The 19,898-nt window shown below is 36.6% G+C and overlaps 2 protein-coding genes and 1 non-coding gene across 9 annotated transcripts in view; 2 read left to right on the forward strand and 1 right to left on the reverse strand.

The window, feature by feature from the left end:
• Positions 1–8,596, reverse strand: part of LOC121891815 (CLIP-associating protein 1-B-like) — an 83,448-nt gene extending 74,852 nt beyond the window's left edge. For 2 of the 6 annotated variants that reach the window (XM_042404415.1, XM_042404416.1), the window contains exons 1-4: positions 8,434–8,589; positions 6,969–7,408; positions 2,116–2,194; positions 443–546 (exon numbers count right to left, since the gene is read on the reverse strand). In XM_042404415.1, the coding sequence (XP_042260349.1) occupies positions 443–546; positions 2,116–2,194; positions 6,969–7,169 (384 nt within the window). In that variant the 5' untranslated portion in view covers positions 7,170–7,408; positions 8,434–8,589. Of the gene's footprint in view, positions 1–442; positions 547–2,115; positions 2,195–6,968; positions 7,409–8,433 lie in introns of all 6 variants that reach the window. The other 4 variants (XM_042404413.1, XM_042404414.1, XM_042404417.1 and 1 more) reach the window with 4 other exon arrangements.
• Positions 2,543–2,671, forward strand: LOC121892936. Its single transcript, XR_006094853.1, has one exon. It is a non-coding gene; the product is annotated as a U4atac minor spliceosomal RNA (small nuclear RNA).
• Positions 8,083–19,275, forward strand: LOC121891818 (high affinity cGMP-specific 3',5'-cyclic phosphodiesterase 9A-like). Of its 2 annotated transcripts, none has more exons than XM_042404423.1 (15): positions 8,083–8,138; positions 9,488–9,826; positions 10,363–10,512; positions 11,317–11,356; positions 11,436–11,538; positions 12,700–12,842; positions 12,981–13,040; positions 13,122–13,299; positions 13,680–13,802; positions 13,890–13,982; positions 14,746–14,813; positions 14,904–15,006; positions 16,018–16,122; positions 17,042–17,188; positions 18,777–19,275. In XM_042404423.1, the coding sequence occupies exons 2-15, from the start codon at positions 9,505–9,507 to the stop codon at positions 18,870–18,872; spliced, it is 1,731 nt and encodes a 576-aa protein (XP_042260357.1). In that variant the 5' UTR covers positions 8,083–8,138; positions 9,488–9,504; the 3' UTR covers positions 18,873–19,275. The 2 variants fall into 2 exon arrangements, with proteins under 2 accessions (XP_042260357.1, XP_042260356.1); XM_042404422.1 differs by lacking the exon at positions 8,083–8,138 and adding an exon at positions 8,619–8,765.
• Positions 19,276–19,898: the final 623 nt, after the last annotated feature.

Here is a 19,898-nt window from a genome sequence, read left to right on the forward strand (position 1 = left end):
AACAGCAGATGGCTTTGATTTATTCGCTACAGACTGGCTTGTTTTAGAGGGCTGTTGGAAACAGAAAGCTCCCACCGATCAATGACTTGTGACCTTTATCAGTACAATCAATCACACAAAGAAAACTATAAATCACTACAGTAATTACAACATGCTCTCATTAAGGATATTTACAGGAGGAGTAAATAGTTTTCTGGTCATATTTCATCTAAAGAGTCACTAAATATCTTCTGCAATGTCCTCTGATTGACTGTGATCGACTTATATATTAGTCAAAGGTGTGTGTGTGTGTTGGTGTGTATAAATGTGTGTGTGTTGGTGTGTATACATGTGTGTGTGTTGGTGTGTATAAATGTGTGTGTTGGTGTGTATAAATGTGTGTGTGTTGGTGTGTATAAATGTGTGTGTGTTGGTGTGTATACATGTGTGTGTTGTTGTGTACCTGCGGGTTCGCAGCCTGGTCCATGATCTTCAGTAGAAGTGCTTGGTCCTGGTCTCGAACTTGGTCCTTGGCGTCTCCGAGTCGATCTATTAAACTCGGCAGAACTGAGCGGAAACAGAGAACAGAAACGAGACAGATTACTGACAAGCTGCAGAGTTTCATGTCTTTAACAACTATAATACAAAAGACAGGGGTCTCCTCTGCTCACTGTATGATCTTTAGATAAATATATGAATGAATAATTGAAATTACTTTGTATAATTTTATTCTATTGCTGCCAAATACTGTAGATCTACATGTCAGCTTATGTTACTGCAGCATCAATATAAAGAACAAGATGTATAAAGCACAAAAAAGTTAAATATAAATACTTCTAAGCCGTAATTCTTATGTGTCATTACATACCACAAAAAGCATTTTATAAGGTGAAAAAGTCCTAAAATAAGACAAATCTACTTTCTTCTACATATTTTAAATGATGTTGGTTGTATTATATTGTTTTTAACGTGATGTGTTGCAACCAAAGATAATTTTCCACCATGTGGACAATAAAGTTCCAAACTTAATAATTTAAAACTGATTTACAACATTTCCTGTTCTGGTCCGGAGATATTAAATGAAGCTGAACAATTTGATATATTCTGACTGTGTTTGTTGCCTTATTCCCACTCTTAGACAAAACTTTATGTCGCTGCAGCTGCAAAAACAAAACAACTTCTCAGGGGAGAAATTGAGAAAACTACATTCACACACTAACAGGATATGAAGTAGATCATATAAACCACAATAATCAATCATTTCAATCATAAAAACATTATAGCAGAGATGAAAATGTTGCTTCTTCATGATCAGAGCACAAAAAAAAAAAAAAAAATTATAATATCAAAGTAAAAAACATAAAAATAAGTGTCTGTGTGCATCAAAAACACTGGAAATTATGTAAGATAAGGTGCTTTAAAAAACATAAATAATATAATTTAGGTAAGAAAATGTAACAAAATATTTATATTTAACTATTCACACTGAAATAGATATTTGTAACTTGTGCTAAATTCATAAAAACTCAGAATTATGTATAAATACAGGAATGTGAAATTAATGAAAAATTACAGATTGTGCCTTTATTATTGTAAAATGCATAATATTAGTTATATTTATACATAAATATATAATTGTAGTTAATTGTCCTTTTATTACACCGTAACAACTCTATTCACTGCTGTAATTTACATTCTCTACATTTTATTTTCTCTATTTTCACATTAATCAATCAATCAAACTTTATTATTGTAGAAACTTTTACACAAATTATTACAAAAAGAAAAAAAAGTGCTTTATAGATGACTGAGAAGCAAATAACAGGTCTACAAATATATAGAGTGCATAAAAAAAGATTAATGCACATGTGAAAAACAAAACAAAACATGAATAATAATAAAAACTAGTGAAATAAATCTAAAATAAAATAAAATAGATAAATCTGATAAAAGTACGATGGAATAAGACATTTTAAAACTTGAATACAATAAAATAAATGTTTAAATAGTGTAAATAATTGTCATAAAATATCAAAAGCAAGGCTAAAAACTGTATTTATTTATCTATTTATTTAATTTTTATTTTAAATATTTATTTTTTTACATGAGCAGAGAAACAGATGTGAAGCAGCTCACCTGTTCCAACCTGCGTCCTGAATCTCTCCTGCAGTCTGGTGACCAGAGCTGACAGAATATCCATCCCCAGCAAAACCACCTGAAACATGAAAATAAACACACAAAAAAAAAAAAAATGATAAAACTGATAAAATCTCTCAAAAAAAAACAAAGCCAGGAAAACATTCAGAGCAACTACGACACCAGGAGCAGCACTGCAGCAATGGATTTGAATCAGAGCTGCAAAGGATTATGGGTAATTTGACACAAACAGGGGTTTTCATTTAAAAACACACAAAAGAATCAAAATAAACGGGTTTTGTGCATTAAAACTGCGATATAACCACCTTATCTTTCATTCTGTGAGATAAAACAGTGAAGTGAAACACAACCGTGACTGAAAGTGATGTTTACATTTTACAACATGGTGTCAGACACTCTATCTGTGACTTTCCTTGTCATGGGGTGGTATGGGAAACTCAATGAACGACTAGTGAGAGTCTCCCTGCTGGCACCATATCAACACATACGCGCCACCTGAGCTTCATGTTCAGGCTCTGGTGCAATTTTTGGAAAACTCACTTTGATTGTGAGAAACGCACACGACGTGTCGAAGAAGAACAAAGAGACCAGAGAGTTTCTCTGCTGCCATCTGCTGGTCGCTGAGCGATATTACATCTAGACTGAAGTCACTGCACGTTCTGTTGTTTTCAATGACAAAAATATATGATGGTCAAGATGTACATGCTTCCTATTTCATGAAAAGTTTTGGTTTTCATTGTGTGTGCGTGTTTTTATCAGTAGAACAGACAGATGTTGGAAAACAAAGACTAATACTCGCTTTTGAAAGATCAAATAAATCTAGAAAAGTCCAGAAAATGCAGCAAGCTATCATTGTAAGAAGTAGTTTTCATTATCAATAAATCTCCTCTGATTGCTTTAGAGCTGCAAAGTTGATCAAGAATAAATTAATCAGCAAGAATGATGGTTTCAGGTTTTTTTTAAACGTGAGTATTTGCTGCTTTTCCTCGTCTAACATTACAGGAAATTAAATATATTTGAGTTTTGGGCTGTTCTCACTTTGGACTCCAGGAAACTGTGATGGGACATTTGTCACTGATTCAATGTTTTATGAACCAAAACAATTAATCGGAAAAATAATCTGAAGATTAATTGGAAATAATCCTTAGCTGCAGCCACAAAACCATGAAAAATGTTCATCATCATCAAAACTCACACAACTAATATTTTCTATTTGCTAACTTACTTTAGCATATATTAATTCCCTGCCCCCCCTGTTCTGGACATTATATTTGTAATTTCAGCAGTCCATTATGACGCCAGATGTCAAACATTAGTGCAACAAGCAGCTGTTCACTCAAATTCAGTCGATACAGGATTGATATTATTCATCAGATATATAAGAGGGAAACAACATCATCCAAATCAAACTCTAAAGTATTGATCATAGAGGCTGACTGACTTTTACAATATTCATTAAACAACCATAAATACATATTAAAAGTGATTGTTGTTTATATATATGTGGTTGTTTTAATGTTCATCATCATTTAAGACAACAATAAATAATTTAAGTACAAAAAAATACTAAAAATATACTACTAATAATAATAAGTGTGAGCTGTCTTATCTAGAAATATGTGTCTTCCTCCCCTGTTTCTATGTAAAACTATCCACCACAATATTAAAACTCAGTGCTGTGACCTGGATCAGTGCATCCGAACACCTTCTACTTATACTGAACATTTTCCACATGTTACTTTTGTGCAGTTTATGACACAGAAACGAAGCTCAGACACCCATCAATCGCTCGGTTAATCAAGAAATTAATCATTAATTGCAGCCTTGCTTAATATGATGTGTTGAACAGTGAATAGAGAATTAACACAAGTGTTTATGTCCTAAAAAAGGTGAATAAACAAGGTTCAGACGGACGTAAATGTTGATTTTTACTATCAATCGCTCAGCATCTGTCGTTAAACTGTCTGTGTTCATCTGTAGCTGAACAGTCTTTTAATTTACAGGCTCAGCTCGTCTGCTCGCCGCCGCTCTGCGATCAATTAACGAGAGCCATTAGACTAACGGCACGTGAAGCAGCTCTCCTGCCTACATGTGAATGATTTTTACTACAACCAAGCACGCACACATCAGAGCTCAGCCAGCCAGCCAGCCAGCCAGCCAGCCAGCCAGCCAGCCAGCCAGGCAGGCAGGAAGCTGATTTCCACAAACTGAAACTCTGAAGTTCTGTAAAAGTCGCTCCTCCCATCTGTCGGCTCGGTCACGGAGGGAAGGAAACTGGGCTAATGGTGCTGTTAAATTAAGCTCACAGCCGCCGCCGCTGCTGCTGCTGCCACGTTCGCCTGGGAGCCTCGTCCCCGTTACGGCCCCGCAGATATCAACGGGACCAGAGGAGGAGGAGGAGGAGGAGGAGGAGGAGGAGGAGGAGGAGGAGGCTGCGTTTCCAGGGCAGCACAGGAAGCAGACGTATGATTGGTTGTGTCGGTATTCGTGCACGTGTGTCAACGATGCAGCAAGCTTCACAGATCTGATCTTTTTCCCCAATTAAATATGAAGACTGGAAGTTAATTCCCCCTTAGAAATAGTGACAAATCAATCTCACCACAAGGTCAATTTAGGAGCTTTCAACTGTAATAAATGATCTTCCTCAGCAGAAGTAGTTCACCCACTTGTCATAGAATTGCAGGTCAAATTTCGGTCGTCTCTGAACACTTAAAGACTTTTTTTGGTCCATGTTGAGAAAGAAAGTTGATTCTCTATCAGAAACTGTTGAGGAAGATTATCTGATATGATTGAAAGCTCCAGATTGTCTTCTGAAAAGACCTTGAGGTGAGATTGTTTTGTGCACAATAAATTATTTACTATCTCATATACTAAATGAGATTAGAGCTGCAATGACTAGTCGACTGACAGAAGATTATGATAATCGAATAATTGTTTTACAAGCAAAAATGCTAAAATTAGCTGTTTTCAGGTTCTCAAATGTGACGATTTAAAGCTTTTCTTCGTCGTACATGATGGTAAATTGAATATTTTGGGGTTTTGGACTGTTGGTCGGACAAAACAAGACATTTGAAGAGGCTATTTTCTGACATTTTATAGATAAAACAATTGATTCATTAAGAAAATAATCAGTAGATTAACCGATAAAGAAATAATTGTTAGTTACAGAGATGTTTATTTTCATACCTATTTTTCCTTATTGATCAAACGATTATTGAAACTAATGACAAATATCCATCACAGATTAGATTAGATTGCATACTTCAGGGTTTGACTCCTCTCCTGTTGTATATATTAATGAGTCCTCTGCATTAAAAAGCATATAAAGTGAGATCATGTTTCCACTGATGACACTCTACAGCAGCTCTACGCTACAGTGCAGCTTCTGTGTATCGATCAATCAGCAGCAGCAGCCTCGCATCCACATAAATTACACGCACACGTGCATGGACGGCATGCAAATCACACACCATGGAAACGGGGGTGATAGCAGCTTACAGTACGCGGGCGGACAGAGTTGTTCTCTCAACCGGCCAATCGACTTTAGAGGAAAACGACCTCTCTGAGGACAGTTTGTCCCCGAGACCTACAGGAGTCAGGTGCTTTAACACTTAAAGGAGCTCCTGCAGTGAATCCTATCATCCTGACCGGTGGCTCGACAGCTACTGTAGCTCTCCCACCACACACACACACACACACACACACACACACACACACACACACACACAACACTGAATAACAAGACAAAAACAAGAGCAGACACGTGTCCATGTTCTACATCCTGATATGTCAATGAGCAGAAATAAAATAGGGATGAAGGGTCATATTTATTTTGTAATTTCTTAATAATTTCCTGTGAAGTTTTTTGAATATAGAGACAATGTTCAGAGACAGTGAACACAGAAAGACAGTTTTTTTTTTTTAAATTAATCTGACTAAAAGTGAAAACTGTCTCCATTTTCCCTGTAATTCTTTCCAGGAAACTTCAGAATATTTTACAGTTCCTTTCTAGAAATTTGGTGTTATGAGATGAAGAGTAAAAAACAATATAGTTTTTTTCCCAAAAGCTTACATAATTATCCTTTTTTATTTTCCAATTACATCAACTTTTAGTGAAAGAACTGTGTTAATATGAAGTTGTAAACAGTCAGAAAAGAAACAATGACAACATGAAATTAATTAAATAAATTAATTTTTGTTATTATCTGACAGAAATGTGTTAATTAGGGCTGAAGTGGCTGATTACTACTACTGACCAACAGTTCAAAACCAGTAAACATTCACATTTAAGAAGCTGGAACCAGTGAGTTTGACATTAAATGACATTAAAATTAATATAAATCAATAAATAACTGTCAATCAACCGATCAAATAATCTACGACTGGTTTCAGTTCTGGTGTAAATTTCCTTCAGCTCAGTGCATAACGGGATAAACTCAAACTGTAACTTTAATTATTAACACACTAATATGACAAATGACTACATAAATAAGTGAATTAAATGATATTATATACTGTAGGACATCTTCTGGATCAAACCAAACCAAACATGGTGAAAAACATCTGTATTTGTGACATTTTACTACTTTTAAGACTCTAAAATGTAATTCAAGTATATTTTAAGGACTTTGTTTCTGTAAAATCATGAACCAAGCAGCTGTGATGCAACAGCTGACAGCTGAGTGGTTGGTCAAGAGCATCTCGCAGTTATTTTTAAAAACATGTTTGAGAGAGGTGGAGCATGGTCATTTTTTCCACTTCCTGTCACCTTCATGAAACCAAAATCTTCAACTTTACCTGTTAAATTCTTTAAAAACAACAACTGTCCTCACCTTGAAGTGACTGGAGTTGACCCAGGAGCTGGCCACCGCGTCCACCATCCTGTCCAACATAGTCTGGTCCTGTTCCAGGTCAGGGGACTTCTCCTCGCTCAGAATGAGCTCCATGATCTCCTGCCCCACCTGGAGCCTCTTCCCCAGGTCCTTCTGCATCACCTGCTCCAGTAAATACTCCATGCTCACCTCCTCCTCCATGGCTGCTGCCTGGGAGAGGAAATTCAAGGCGCGAGCAGACTTCCAGCTGGCACTTCTCCTCGTGTTTTGTCCACCAAAGCCTTGTGACCTGCTGCAGGATATTTGGCCCTTTTTATACGCCGTTTTTTTTTACTTTTAAGAAGCAGCTAATGTTGCTAAATGAGCCGAAATGAGCACCATAATGTCCTGCAGTGGAGGGCTGCACCAGACACTGCACTTCATTCTCCTGTGTGGCTTCGCTGTAACGACATTTAACAAGAAAAAAAGCAATAAATTAGGCGAAGTTAACCAAGTAGCACACTTAAATTGAGACTTAACTGTTTTATACACAGTACTTAACTGTAGTGGAAGAAGTACTCAGATCCTTTACTTCAGTAAAAGTACAAATACAGCAATGTAAAAATACTCCATTAGAGTAAAAGTCCTGCATGAATAATCCTACTACAGTAAAAGTATATAAGTGTTATGAGCTTGATGTAGTTAAAGTATTGCAGTAAAATATATATATATAATAAACTATTTAACTATATAAACTATATACAGTTAGCTAGTTTAGTCCAGTGGTTCCCAACCTAGGGGACGGGCCCCTCCAAAGGGTCAGCAGATAAATCTGAGGGGTGGTGAGATGATTAATGGGAGAGGAAAGAAGAAAAAACAAAGTTCTGATACACAAATCTGTTTTCAGTTTCTGGACTTTTTCTCTAATCTTTGATTTTTGCTGAAATATTGGATCATTTGAACATTTATTGAAATGAAAGCATGTGAGAAGTTTAGAGGGAAAAATCACTATTTGGAAATGAAATGAAATGTAGTTGAGTGGAAGTATAAAGTAGCATCACATGGAAATACTCAAGTAAAGTACAAGTACCTCAAGTGCAGTACTTGAGTAAATGTACTTAGTTACTTTCCACCACTGATATTGAACCGGTCAGCTTGATGGAAACCTTAGCTTGCCGACTTGTAGCTCAGGTTTGGAGATAGTAAGGCTCCTTTATGTTGAGCTAACCGGCCGTTAAGTGACTTAACTGCTTAAACAGCTGAACGTTAAATGTCACAACAGTTTATGTAGCTGTTAGCTTCCCTTGCTAGCATCCCAGCTAGCCAGCTTTTAACCTGAATACAGTCAAGCTACCGTTAGCTAAGCGAGCTGAGTTAGTTCGTTAAGTTACCGGGAGGAGTACAGTTAACTATAACACTACTTACCGGCTTCTAGCGGTTTAATTAATTAGTTATTAATTCAGTAACCAGCTCTTGGTTTACTCACCGGATGGACTGAATCGTTCCCAGCAAAAAGTCAAAAGTGGCGATGCTGCCTCCGGCCACAAACTACCGTTATTTCACATTGCATTTCATTAAACTATTAATACTTAATCCTCACGCAGTTTCAATGTCTAAAACCCTCATTCACAAGTAATTCATAGTAATTAAAGACGGAGGAATGACTATTTGCCATAGTAAATCATGACATGTCCCATGGCAGACGCCGTAGAGGATGCAATGAGGGATGCGGCAGAACGGCGACACCTGGCGGCGGAGCTGCGCAACAACACCGCCCCCTGCAACACGAGGGGAGGAGGAGAGGAGGAGAGGGCAGGGGTGAGGAGGAGGAGAGGAGAGGAGAGGAGAGGGAGAGAGGAGGAGGAGAGGAGAGGAGAGGAGAGGAGAGGAGAGGAGAGGAGAGGAGAGGAGATGAGTGAGAGGAGAGGAGAGGAGAGGAGAGGAGAGGAGAGGAGAGGAGAGGAGATGGGAGGGGAGGAGAGGAGAAAGGGGAGAAAGGAGAGGAGAGGAGAGAGGGGAGAGGAGAGAGAGTGAAGAGAGGAGTAAGAGGAGAAGGAAGACTTTCGATGTCCTTTCATAAAAACAGAGGCACTCAAAACACTACATACAGCTCCTCCTCATTGAGAAAAAGCATAAAATAGAACAAAATCCCACCTCACAGACACCCATCACTCCTCAACACACACACACACACACACACACACACACACACACACACACACAGCCTATTCAATTTTCAACAAAACAATACAAACCATGATATCAAATCATCACATTTAGATACAGAGACCCTCCTCCCCCACAGTGCACACAGCCCCGTCTATATACCAGACCTTCTGAAACCCCACAATATCATTCATAAAACTGTAATAAGCATATTCAGCCCTGAGGTGTGCAGAGACCAGCCCCTTCAACAATAACACGGGGTCTACTGGCCCACAATCTTCCACCTTATTCCTTCTTGTGAGCCAAGTAGCCAGTTTTTAGCCTGCCCGAACAGAAAGCTCATCAGCATGCTTTTTGTTTTTTGTTTTTCACAGAATACACTGGTCCCAAAATGTACAGCTCCACAGAAAAAAGAACTACTTTTTTTCCACATAACACCTTCAACAGAGCGAGAACAGGTGAAAGAGGACCGAGAAGAGGAAAGGAGAGAGAGGAGAGAGGATGGGAAAGAGGAGAGAGAGAGGAGAGGAGGGCTATCTGTCAGCTGCAGGTGTCCCTACAAACACTCCAGGTGATCATGTCAGTGTCCAGAAGTCTCATTTCATTTGTCCCACCTGGTTCTGGGATGACAACAAAAATCATCCACTTCATGGTTAACGGGAGGCTGGAGCAGGCAGAGTTCGGAGCCGACTGCTCTGCTGCTGATGTCAAAGGTAAGAAAAACACTGCTGATTTATACACATCATCATCATGTAATGTAATAAGACAATGTAATAACTAGTATTTTATTTAAATATTACACTTAATCACAAATGAAAGTGTCAAAAACGAGTTATATGAGCAAAAACTGCATGTATGAAAGTGAAAGTTTCCGATAAACCTTTAGTGGGTTCTGTGTAAAGACTTGACCTCCATGTGGTGTTGACAGGTCCTTCACTGTGGTCTTGACATCTTGAGACAGTAATGAATAAACCATGTGATGACAGGTTGACCTTTAAAGAGGCTAATAAGAAACATGTTTTATTTTTTTAAAAATGATCATGTTCTCTTTGGATTAATGATTTTATATTAGTATTCAGTCATTCATTTAACACTAATTGATGTTTTTTCATTGTATTGCATTAACAGCATGTGTCTGTTTGATAAATACTGATTTAGAGGACAATGTGATGTCTTAAAATGCTTACTTTCTGTTGCTATTTTCTGTCAACCCACTTATCTGTGAATTGCTTGGACCTCTGACTAACAGATCTGTTTCGGGCGGCGGCAGAGGCAGGCCCTAACCACATCCTGAAGATGTACAACAGAAACGGCAGCGTGGTGAACATTTCCCCCCGGCTGGAGGCCAACAGCGAGGACTCGTACTACCGGCTGGAGGTGGTGGCGTCAGATCTTCAGAGTGAGCGGCCTCCTCTGGCTTGAAACTCATTCCCTCTGTTCATACTGACCATTAGAGGATCCCTTCATAATGCACTTACGATGTAAGAGATGAGGATAAAATGTACAAAAATGTATTTAAAAGTTTATCTGAAGCTAATATGAAGCTTCAGCGTCCAAATGAGTCAAATCAAGTAGATATCTTTCAACGTTACAGTCTTTTTAGTGCCAAAGTTCCTCTTTTTGTTACTATACTTCCACCTGCAGCTCAACAGGGAAACACTGTCCGAGGAAACACAAAGAGGGAATTTGATGCTAAAAAGACTGTAAATGTGTCAGATATCCACTTGATATGACTAACTCAGACTGCTGAAGCTGAATATAAGCTTCACAGAGACTTTTAAATGCATTTTTAGCACAAAATGAGGACTGTTTCTGTTCCCCATCACTTACATTGACCATCTTTTAATATCCAGTATGAACAGGAGGAATGATTACAGTGAGGAAAACCTCTTTCGCTGTTTATATGGACACCTGACTGTTGTTTTAAGACACACTTAAACTTGTCCTTTAATTCGACAAATAAATGGATTTCGAAACGTAAATTCCAGTCCTGAAGCTCATAGTTTCAAAATGTTTCAATAATAAGGGAGTTTAACTGTAAATTCTCGTTGTTTTTATCATCTCCAAACCTTAAACTGCATACTATCAGTAAAAGTAACAAAATACTCATTTTGTAAAGGTAGGTTTGACATTCTTTTGGATCAAAACATTTTCCGATGTTATGATTTCTCTTGATTTTTCTGTCCTTTCCTTCCACATGCAGGTGTGGCCCTGCCGACAGAGCTGGACAGCATGGAGTACAGGTGAGTGCATCCTGGCGAGTGATTCATTGAAGCGTCTCGCTGAAAAGGACTCACTGTCACCTCCCGTCTCCGTCCTCAGGCTGCATCATCTGGAGACCAAAGTAATCGAAGACGTGGGAAAGACTCCGGACATCATCTGTGAGCTGAAGAGCCAAGTGGAGTCTTTTAAGAGGAAGCTGGAGGTTTGTCACGCACACAAACACAACTGGACATGAAGTTGCAATTCAATAACAGCTTATTAACAGCTCATAACATGTAGAAATAAGTGGATAAAACCTGCCAGTATCCTCATTTGTCACCTATGAAGGAATAAACCATCTTAAAATTAAATGTGGTGTCCCACAGGGATCAATTTTAGGGCCTTTGTTGTTTTTAATTGACATTAATGATCTGTTTGTACACTGGCTAATCTAATATTTCATTTGTGTGCAAAACTTTTAAAAAAGCTTAATACTGTGACTGCAATTTTGAATAATCTATATCATGTCTCTAAATATAACTTTCCCTCAACGTCAAGATAACGTCACATATTTTATTTTAGTTGGGCTTAATGCAGAAACCAAACATATGAATGTCTATGAAGATACTGTGCTATTGGAGAGAGCCACTTTAACATAATTTATTGGAAGTAATGACAGATAAATCAAACTGGTAACCACATATTAATATGATTTAATATAAAATAACAAAAAACATTGGGATAATTGGCAACTACACTACATTTATTTTCCTCCATGATTTCTGTTTAAGAGATTTGTTTCTTTTTTACAAGTTCTGCCATCTTTCCCAGATCAATAAACAGGTTTAGAAACTTTCTCTAATGATTATTTCTGCATACGTAGCAGAGTTCACAACCACCAAACTAGAAACATCAGCTATATTTAAGAAGATCAAATCACAGATTTAGACTTTCTTACCGAGATACCAAATGCTGGAAATCTGGAAAATTTTGTTGTTGTTTTTTTAAAAATGAGATAAGAAAACCTCATTGCTTGTTTAATATGTTTTTATTTAAAAATACATCAATAACAATATTGTAAAGTAGGTTTTGCACAGATGATTGCCTGTAGGTATTTGTTCCTTATTTGTAATGTTTACTGATTCTGTCTGCACATCTGTTGTTATCGTGTAGTTGTAGTTCCTGTATGATGGTTTCCTTGTGTTTAGAGTTTTTCTCTGACTTTTAACGTTTTATTTTTCTACTTACCACTACTACTTACTATATAATCACAATTTAAAGCTTTAAATTTAACTAACAGTCAAATTTAGTTGTTTTACTGACTTATTTCACATTGATCCCATCAACATGAACAGTTGTAATAATAAAGTTTCTTCACTGTCAGAGCGTGGAGCACCTGAGCTGGATGGGTCTGTTCAGGGACGACGGCGACCAGCAGCTCTCCAAGTTCTCCCCGAAACCCAAAACGCCTCAGCTGAGCGTGCAGGAGGAGCGCCAACAAGTACGCAGGAAGTTCCTCAACATGAGGTGATGTCATCGTCTGGTTTCACTGCAGTTTCTGAACAAAATCAGAATATGAATCATGTGATCTTGTTGTTTTTGGCTAATTTTGCTTTGCTTTTTAGGACAAAAGTTTAGATTCATGTCTTTCCTGTGTTGCCGTAGCTCGCTGCAGGTGACAGAAGAAGTGAGAGAGCATCTCAAAACTCCCATTTTTGACAACTGGTGAGTACAAATTACATAAACACACACTCACACACTCACACTTACACACACACACATACTTGTGTGTCATGTTGCTGACAGGCAGTGGGAGGAGGCGGAGATGCTGGTGCTCCTCCAGGTGATGTACACCGACCTGGACTTCCTGACGGCGTTCCACATCGAGCTGGAAGTCCTGCAGAATTTTCTGTTTGAGGTGTACTGCCACTACAACAACATCCCCTTCCACAACTTCCAGCACTGCTTCTGCGTCACTCAGATGGTAAGAAACAGAAATCAGCATGTTGGCGTTGTGTTTATATCTGAGATAAGAGAATTAAACTGTGGTCATCACAAGGGACACAAATGAGCCTTATACTTGGATTTATACTTTGCTATAACAATTTTTCAACACTTTACGCTTTACACCTTACATATGGATTTGACAAAAATGATTACAGCCCAACTGACATTCAGATTTCAGATTGCTGTAGTTGATTTTTTTCCTTTATAAGAGAAGATATTTACTCTTTTGGGATATAGATAAACGATTAACTTTATTATCAAAGACCTTAAAAAAAGTTTTGAACTGTAAAATATCTTATGTGGAAGTAAAAGCTGTTTTCTGATGTTTCTGGCGTTTGCTGGGGTCTTGTTCTGCAGATGTATGGACTGATCTGGCTGACAGATCTCAGGAACAAGTTATCAAGAATGGACCTGGTGATCATGTTGACCTCGGCTCTGTGCCACGACCTCGACCACCCCGGCTACAACAACGTCTACCAGGTCGCCTCCTCTCTGTTTGAGTTTTAAATCTATTTGTTTTATAATCAACAAGTTTATTGTTATGTGTATGCTTTTTCCGTGACACAGATCAATGCTCAGACTGATTTGGCTCTTCGCTACAACGACATTTCACCTCTGGAGAACCATCACTGTGCCGTCGCCTTCAGCATCCTGTCAAAGGTACCAGACCGCTCCACCTGGTCACCTGACTTCCTGTCATAGACAGTTTAGAGTTTATTTATTTGCACAGGTAACAAAACACATAATTAATAATGTACAAATCATTTTTGTGAAGAAAGCATTTTAATCAGGTTGGTATAAAAAGCAGCAGCTCAAATAATACTGCAATATGTGAGATATAATTAAACTAAACTGTAATAAAGATTGAAACATTTGTGATAAACCAAACTACTTAATTTATTGATTTGATACTGATTGGTTTTGTTTCTTCAGCTTAATTTTTCAGTGAAACACCAAGAAATCGTACAGATGAGACTTGACAGATGTTCTTTTCAATAAAAAGGCAGATTAATATCCCAAAATATCACAAAAGTTAGATTTATTAACATTTACAGAAAGTTTGTTCAATTTAAACCTTATAAAAAGTTTTATTTAATTCAGAATTTGCCTCAGAAGTAAATGTGGAAAAATGTGAATGTCAAAGAAACAGATAAAGATGCAGAAACTGAGAGTTTAATGTAGATAAGGGCTCCGAGAATGGACAAACACCATATCAGAAGTCCACTAATTGTTTTCTGAAAGGTAATATAATTAAACATCATAAACATCCAAAATACATGGGATGAAAAAGTATCTCAGGAGTTTCAATTACAATATTAAAATGATCATAAAATATGTTGCCTTGCAAATATTAAAGTGGTTAAATAAAAAACACAAACTGTATCGTTGTACATTCAAATGAACAACTTCTTTTCCATTGCAGCCAGAGTGCAACATCCTGAAAAACCTGACCAGCGAGCAGTACAAACACATCCGCGGAGGAATGATCAAGTAAGACTTCAGCTAACAGCCTCGTCCATGTTTTATGTTGTTATTATTTGTTCAGTGCATTCAACTATTTTATATATATATATCTTTCAGATGTATTCTGGCCACTGACATGGCGAGACACAACGAAATCCTCAACAAGTTCAAAATCATGCAGCCGGTGTTCGACTTCAGAAACAAGGAGCACAAAGACGTGGTAAAGAAACACAAACTGAAAACTTCTGTGATCCGTTCTGTTTTTCTCTTCTCAGTGTTTTTCGGTTGAACGTCAGAAAATTAATTGGCAACTGTTTTGATAATCGATTAATTGTTTTCAAGCACAAACACCAAACATTTGATGGTTACAGGTTCCATAAATATGAGAATTTGCTGCTTTTACTTGTCTTATATTACAGTGAGGTGAATATTCTTTGGGTTTAATTCAGATAAAAGACATTTGAAAACGTCGCCTTTGGCTCTCAGAAATTTTTTACTCTTTTCAGAGGTTTTATAGACTAAATGTTTAATCGAAAAAATAAACTAAAGAGTAACGTTGTGTAACAAAGTTTTACTTGTTCTTTGTTCCTGGGTAATAAGTGTAGTTTTCTAATTGCTTACACCTAAAAAGCAGCTCTAGAAAATGGCTATTATTACTGTTAAACTTTGCTTTTGTGACTTGGACAATGATATTTTGAAATGTATCTATTTCCAATGAGAAAACAGGCACATTTGCACATTTTAATTCACATAAAGTCAGAAAAAACCTAACATATGAATCAAAATTAACATGTATTTATACTAAAGTTATACAAAAAGCGGCAGAAGCAGAACCTTGTAGGGTCAAGAAGCTGGAAAAAGTTAGTTGACGCTTCCTTTAACTTTTTCAACAAGCAAATAAAACTTACTAGAGCTAAAAAAAAAAAAAAAAACTGGATCTAGCTTGTAAAGTGCAGCAACCTCTTACAATCAATAAGTGAAGGGAGGTTAGAACAGGGCTGTTATGATCATCTTGTTTCTTTTAAATAGTTAAAAGCTGAGTGACCAACTGAAGATACAACAATCTACAGTCATAATAAGATGATTAGATCAGCATCAGAGAAAGAGTTAAACATCAAATACCACTGACATACACTTAAACTTCCTGTACTGTACTTTGACAGGAACATCATATCAACTGGACAAAACCAGTCTTACCAGTGACTCTGATTCTGCGTCTCTTTGTTTCCAGCTGATGAAGATCATGGTGAAGGTGAGCGACATCTCCAACGAGGCGAGGCCGATGGCCGTGGCCGAGCCCTGGCTGGACTGTCTGCTGCAGGAGTTCTTCAACCAGGTTTATACTCTCAGTTTACCGATCAATTCACAGGAAGTGACTGTGATCGGTGACGGAGAGTTATTTATCGAGGTCATCATCCAAGAAAGAGAGACAGAAGCGAGAACAGCTAAAGTCTAAATCCTCACAAAAACGTCCAACAAGAGCTGAATTCAGAAATGAGACATTCAGCTTTTGAAAATGGCAGCTTGGAAAAATAATTAGTTACAAAAAAATGAAAAAAATACAGGAAACTTTTAAAATAGGCTGACAAAGACATTGAAATCTGAACCAAAACTTCACTTTTTTCTTTCTTTCCTTAAAACTTTTGATATATTAGATTGATTTCTACTCTACAATTGGATAAATCTGTGCTCACAACTGCAAATCTTTATAAAAATGAAAGAAAAGGGCCAAAAATACAGAGAAATATACCTACAAATTTGCTTCTTTATTTGTTGCTGTGATAAATGATTAAATGTCAGAGGAGTTTTATTTCCTTTCACTGCAAAGTCAGTAATTATTATTCAACATTATCGTGTTTTGGAGAGAAAGATCGGACATTTAAAAGTTATTAACATGGACAAATTTTACCTCCAGTGTTGAATATTGATTTGACGAACGCAAATACAACTTAATTTTATTTTTAAATTGCCAAAAAGATGCACAGATGCAGTTTAATTTGGGTTAGTTTAAGTTTAATTTTCAAGATCTTATGAATTCTTACTGGTTTTTGAATAAATTTAAAGTTAGCTTCTTTAATTTAGTTAAGAAATGAGCTGTAGGAGGCAAAAGAAGAGACCTTTTTTTTCACTAATGCGGATTTTGTAGTAATTATGAAAATTGTATCATATTGTTTGATATTTCTTATCTTTTACAAATCAAGTGATTCCAGTGCAATAACGTGTTTTTTCCTTTTTCCTTGTTTCGTGTGGAGCAGAGTGACACAGAGAAACTCAAAGGGCTTCCAGTGACTCCGTTCATGGATCGAGACAAAGTGTCCAAACCGTCGTCTCAGACCAACTTCATCCGGTTTGTTCTCCTGCCGCTCCTCACCGAGCTCACCAAGCTGTTCCCCTGTCTGGAGGTAAAACATCACGGCTACTGCTTTACACTGTATGATACGATACAGACAAAATGAGCAATTCTTTCTCATGGATCTGACTCTTTACTGAGCACTTTGACTAAAAAATGTAAGTCTTATAATGTGGTTATGGCTTTGTTCTGAAAAAACTCCACATGAAAAGTACATAAATTATAACATATAATAAATACTGGAGCTGAAACAATTAATTGATATAATGTTGAGACTTATTTTAAGAATCATGAATTGTTTAAGTCATTTTTCAAGCAAAAATTGCAGAATATTCTCTAATTTCCGCTTCTCAAATATGAGGATTTGCTGCTTTTCTTTGTCACATATGATGAAAATTTAATTTAACCTTTCTTGATCAATACATACATTTAAAAAATCTATTGAAATATGTTAAAAAGCACATGTAATAAAAAAAATCCTAATTAAAAAAACACAAAACAAGGGAAAAATATTACTAGTCTGAGACTGAGTTTAAATGGAAAATAAAACCATTGGTGGAAGAAGTACTCAGATCTTACTTTACTTTACTTAAATAAAAGTAACAATACAACAATGTAAAAATACTTCATTGCAAAACTCAAAGTCTTGCATTTAAAATCCTAATTAAGTAAAAGTACATAAGTATTAGCAGTAAAATGTACTTAAGTATTAATTGTAAAAGTACTTGTTTTGCAGAAAGTCAGACTGTGACTATATTAAACATAAAAGTACATTATTAACCCATAAGAGCCCACGGTGACACAGGTGTCACCAACCCTTTCAATGTTCTGGAAAAATTCCTTATACAGCTTTATAACTGAACATCCTGGTGCAGTCATGTGACAATGTGTGAATCTGTGTACCCATGACATCACTTCCAAAATGGAGGTGGTGTGCCTGGTCAGCAAATGTGACAGAACTAGCTAATTTTAAAAAGCTTGTTTTTTGTTACTAAAAGTAGGTTTCAACACATTTAATAAGACGTCCTGTATTAAATTTAATATGTTCTGAATTTCAAAATAAAATTCAGAAATGTGTTCCTTGTGGTTCATTTGGTCTGTTTTATATTCCCCGTAATTTTCCTTTAAGGAGAAATGGGTTCTTATGGGTTAATACGGATGAATCGGTGCATAAACAACATTTTATTATTAGTATTTGATCATCAGGATTTATTAAGAGTCACCTGATAAATCTGAGCAACTGTCTGATGATCGTTTGTGCAGAAAAGAAGAAAAAACAAAGTTCTGATACATAAATTTGAATTTATTTTCCAGAACTTTTCCCTAATTTTTACATTTTTGTGAAATATTGGAGTTTTACTTGAGTATAAAGTACAATATTTCCCTCTAGATAGATCTACAAAGAAGCAAAAAGATTTAAACACTCAAGTAAGTACTTCAAAATAGTACTTAAGTACAGTTAATTACTTTCCACTGCTGAATAATACCAAGATTATTCACACACTTCACCCCAAATATCATTTGACATGTAAGCCTCTGATATCTCTTGTATTTGTAAGAAATTGCGCTCATGAACAGAAGTTTTAGGTACTTTTTTTTTCTTTTGAAGCTAATAGTTCTGTTCTCATGTTGTTGTGCAGCAACACATCCTGGAGCCGGTGCGAAGGGCTCTGGAGTATTACTCTGACATGGAGAGAGCCACCAAGGAGGAGGAGGGGGGGACGACCAAACCGTAAAGAGGAAGAGAGTCCGACACTTGTTAGGTTCAGATCATCATCATATTCAGCAGCACCTTTTACAACTAGATATGAATGTATTGCATCTGAAAACATGTTTCTGCATTATATGTGAAATATTAGAAGCATTTTACAGTGTTCTTGTGTAGCGGGGGAATCTCGCTGTGGATGTCTGTATGTTCATCATCATCAGATTCATTATCTGGCCTGATATCACGTTGTGTCATGAGGTCAAACAGCTCCATCGAGAGGACAGTTTGTTTACATTTTCAATAAAAGAGTGGGATTATATTAAAGGATTAATCTGGTGTTTCTTCTTGTTGAAATATCCCCCAAAAATTAAGCAATTACAAGTGATTGATCTCCAGTAGAGCTCCGTTATTGTCCAAAAACTATTAAAAACAACACGATGTTCATTCATCACAGTGAATTTACACTGTAGTTTATTCTGATTCAACCCCACACACACCGTCCTGCTGCCTGAAATACTCACTAGAGCACTGAATGTGGATTCATCTGCCGCTGAAAATAGTCCCCGATAAATGCACTATTTCCTCCTGTTTGTTTGTTAAAAATCACTGTACAGTGACCAGCTGTTTTAGGGAATTACTGAACTCTTTTTAAAAAAACAAACAAACATGAAATGATACATTTGTGGTGTTTTTAAGTGTTAAGATTTATGTCTTCGGGAGGAAAAATGAGACAAAGCACGGTTGGTTTCTGTCTTTTCACAGGATTTGTTAACAATAAGAAAATGCAGAATGACATCAGACTCATCTTTTAAATTACTCAGCATTTTATTGTTTTTTTTTAAAATTAATTTTGCTTGATGTAAAATAAAAGTTACAAGTAGCTAATAACTGATTCATGTGCACATCCAAATATTTCACTATTATAGTAAAACTTTTACAAATGAAAATACAAATTTTTCATTTCTTAGCCTTTATGAGTGACTGTCAGCATTTCAGAAAGATGAATTTTGTTGATTAAAACTCTTAAATAGCCCCGAAAATGAACTTATTTTTA

This window comes from Thunnus maccoyii, chromosome 24 (assembly GCF_910596095.1).
Source record: "Thunnus maccoyii chromosome 24, fThuMac1.1, whole genome shotgun sequence".
Classification (NCBI taxonomy): domain Eukaryota; kingdom Metazoa; phylum Chordata; class Actinopteri; order Scombriformes; family Scombridae; genus Thunnus; species Thunnus maccoyii.

Coding starts and splice junctions, on each gene's coding strand:
- LOC121891818 (XM_042404422.1), top strand. CDS start 8,636: ATGTCCCATGGCAGACGCCGTAGAGGATGCAATGAGGGATGCGGCAGA. Junction 10,513..11,316: donor GGTGGCGTCAGATCTTCAGA/GTGAGCGGCCTC, acceptor TTCCACATGCAG/GTGTGGCCCTGCCGACAGAG. Junction 14,814..14,903: donor ATCCGCGGAGGAATGATCAA/GTAAGACTTCAG, acceptor TATATCTTTCAG/ATGTATTCTGGCCACTGACA.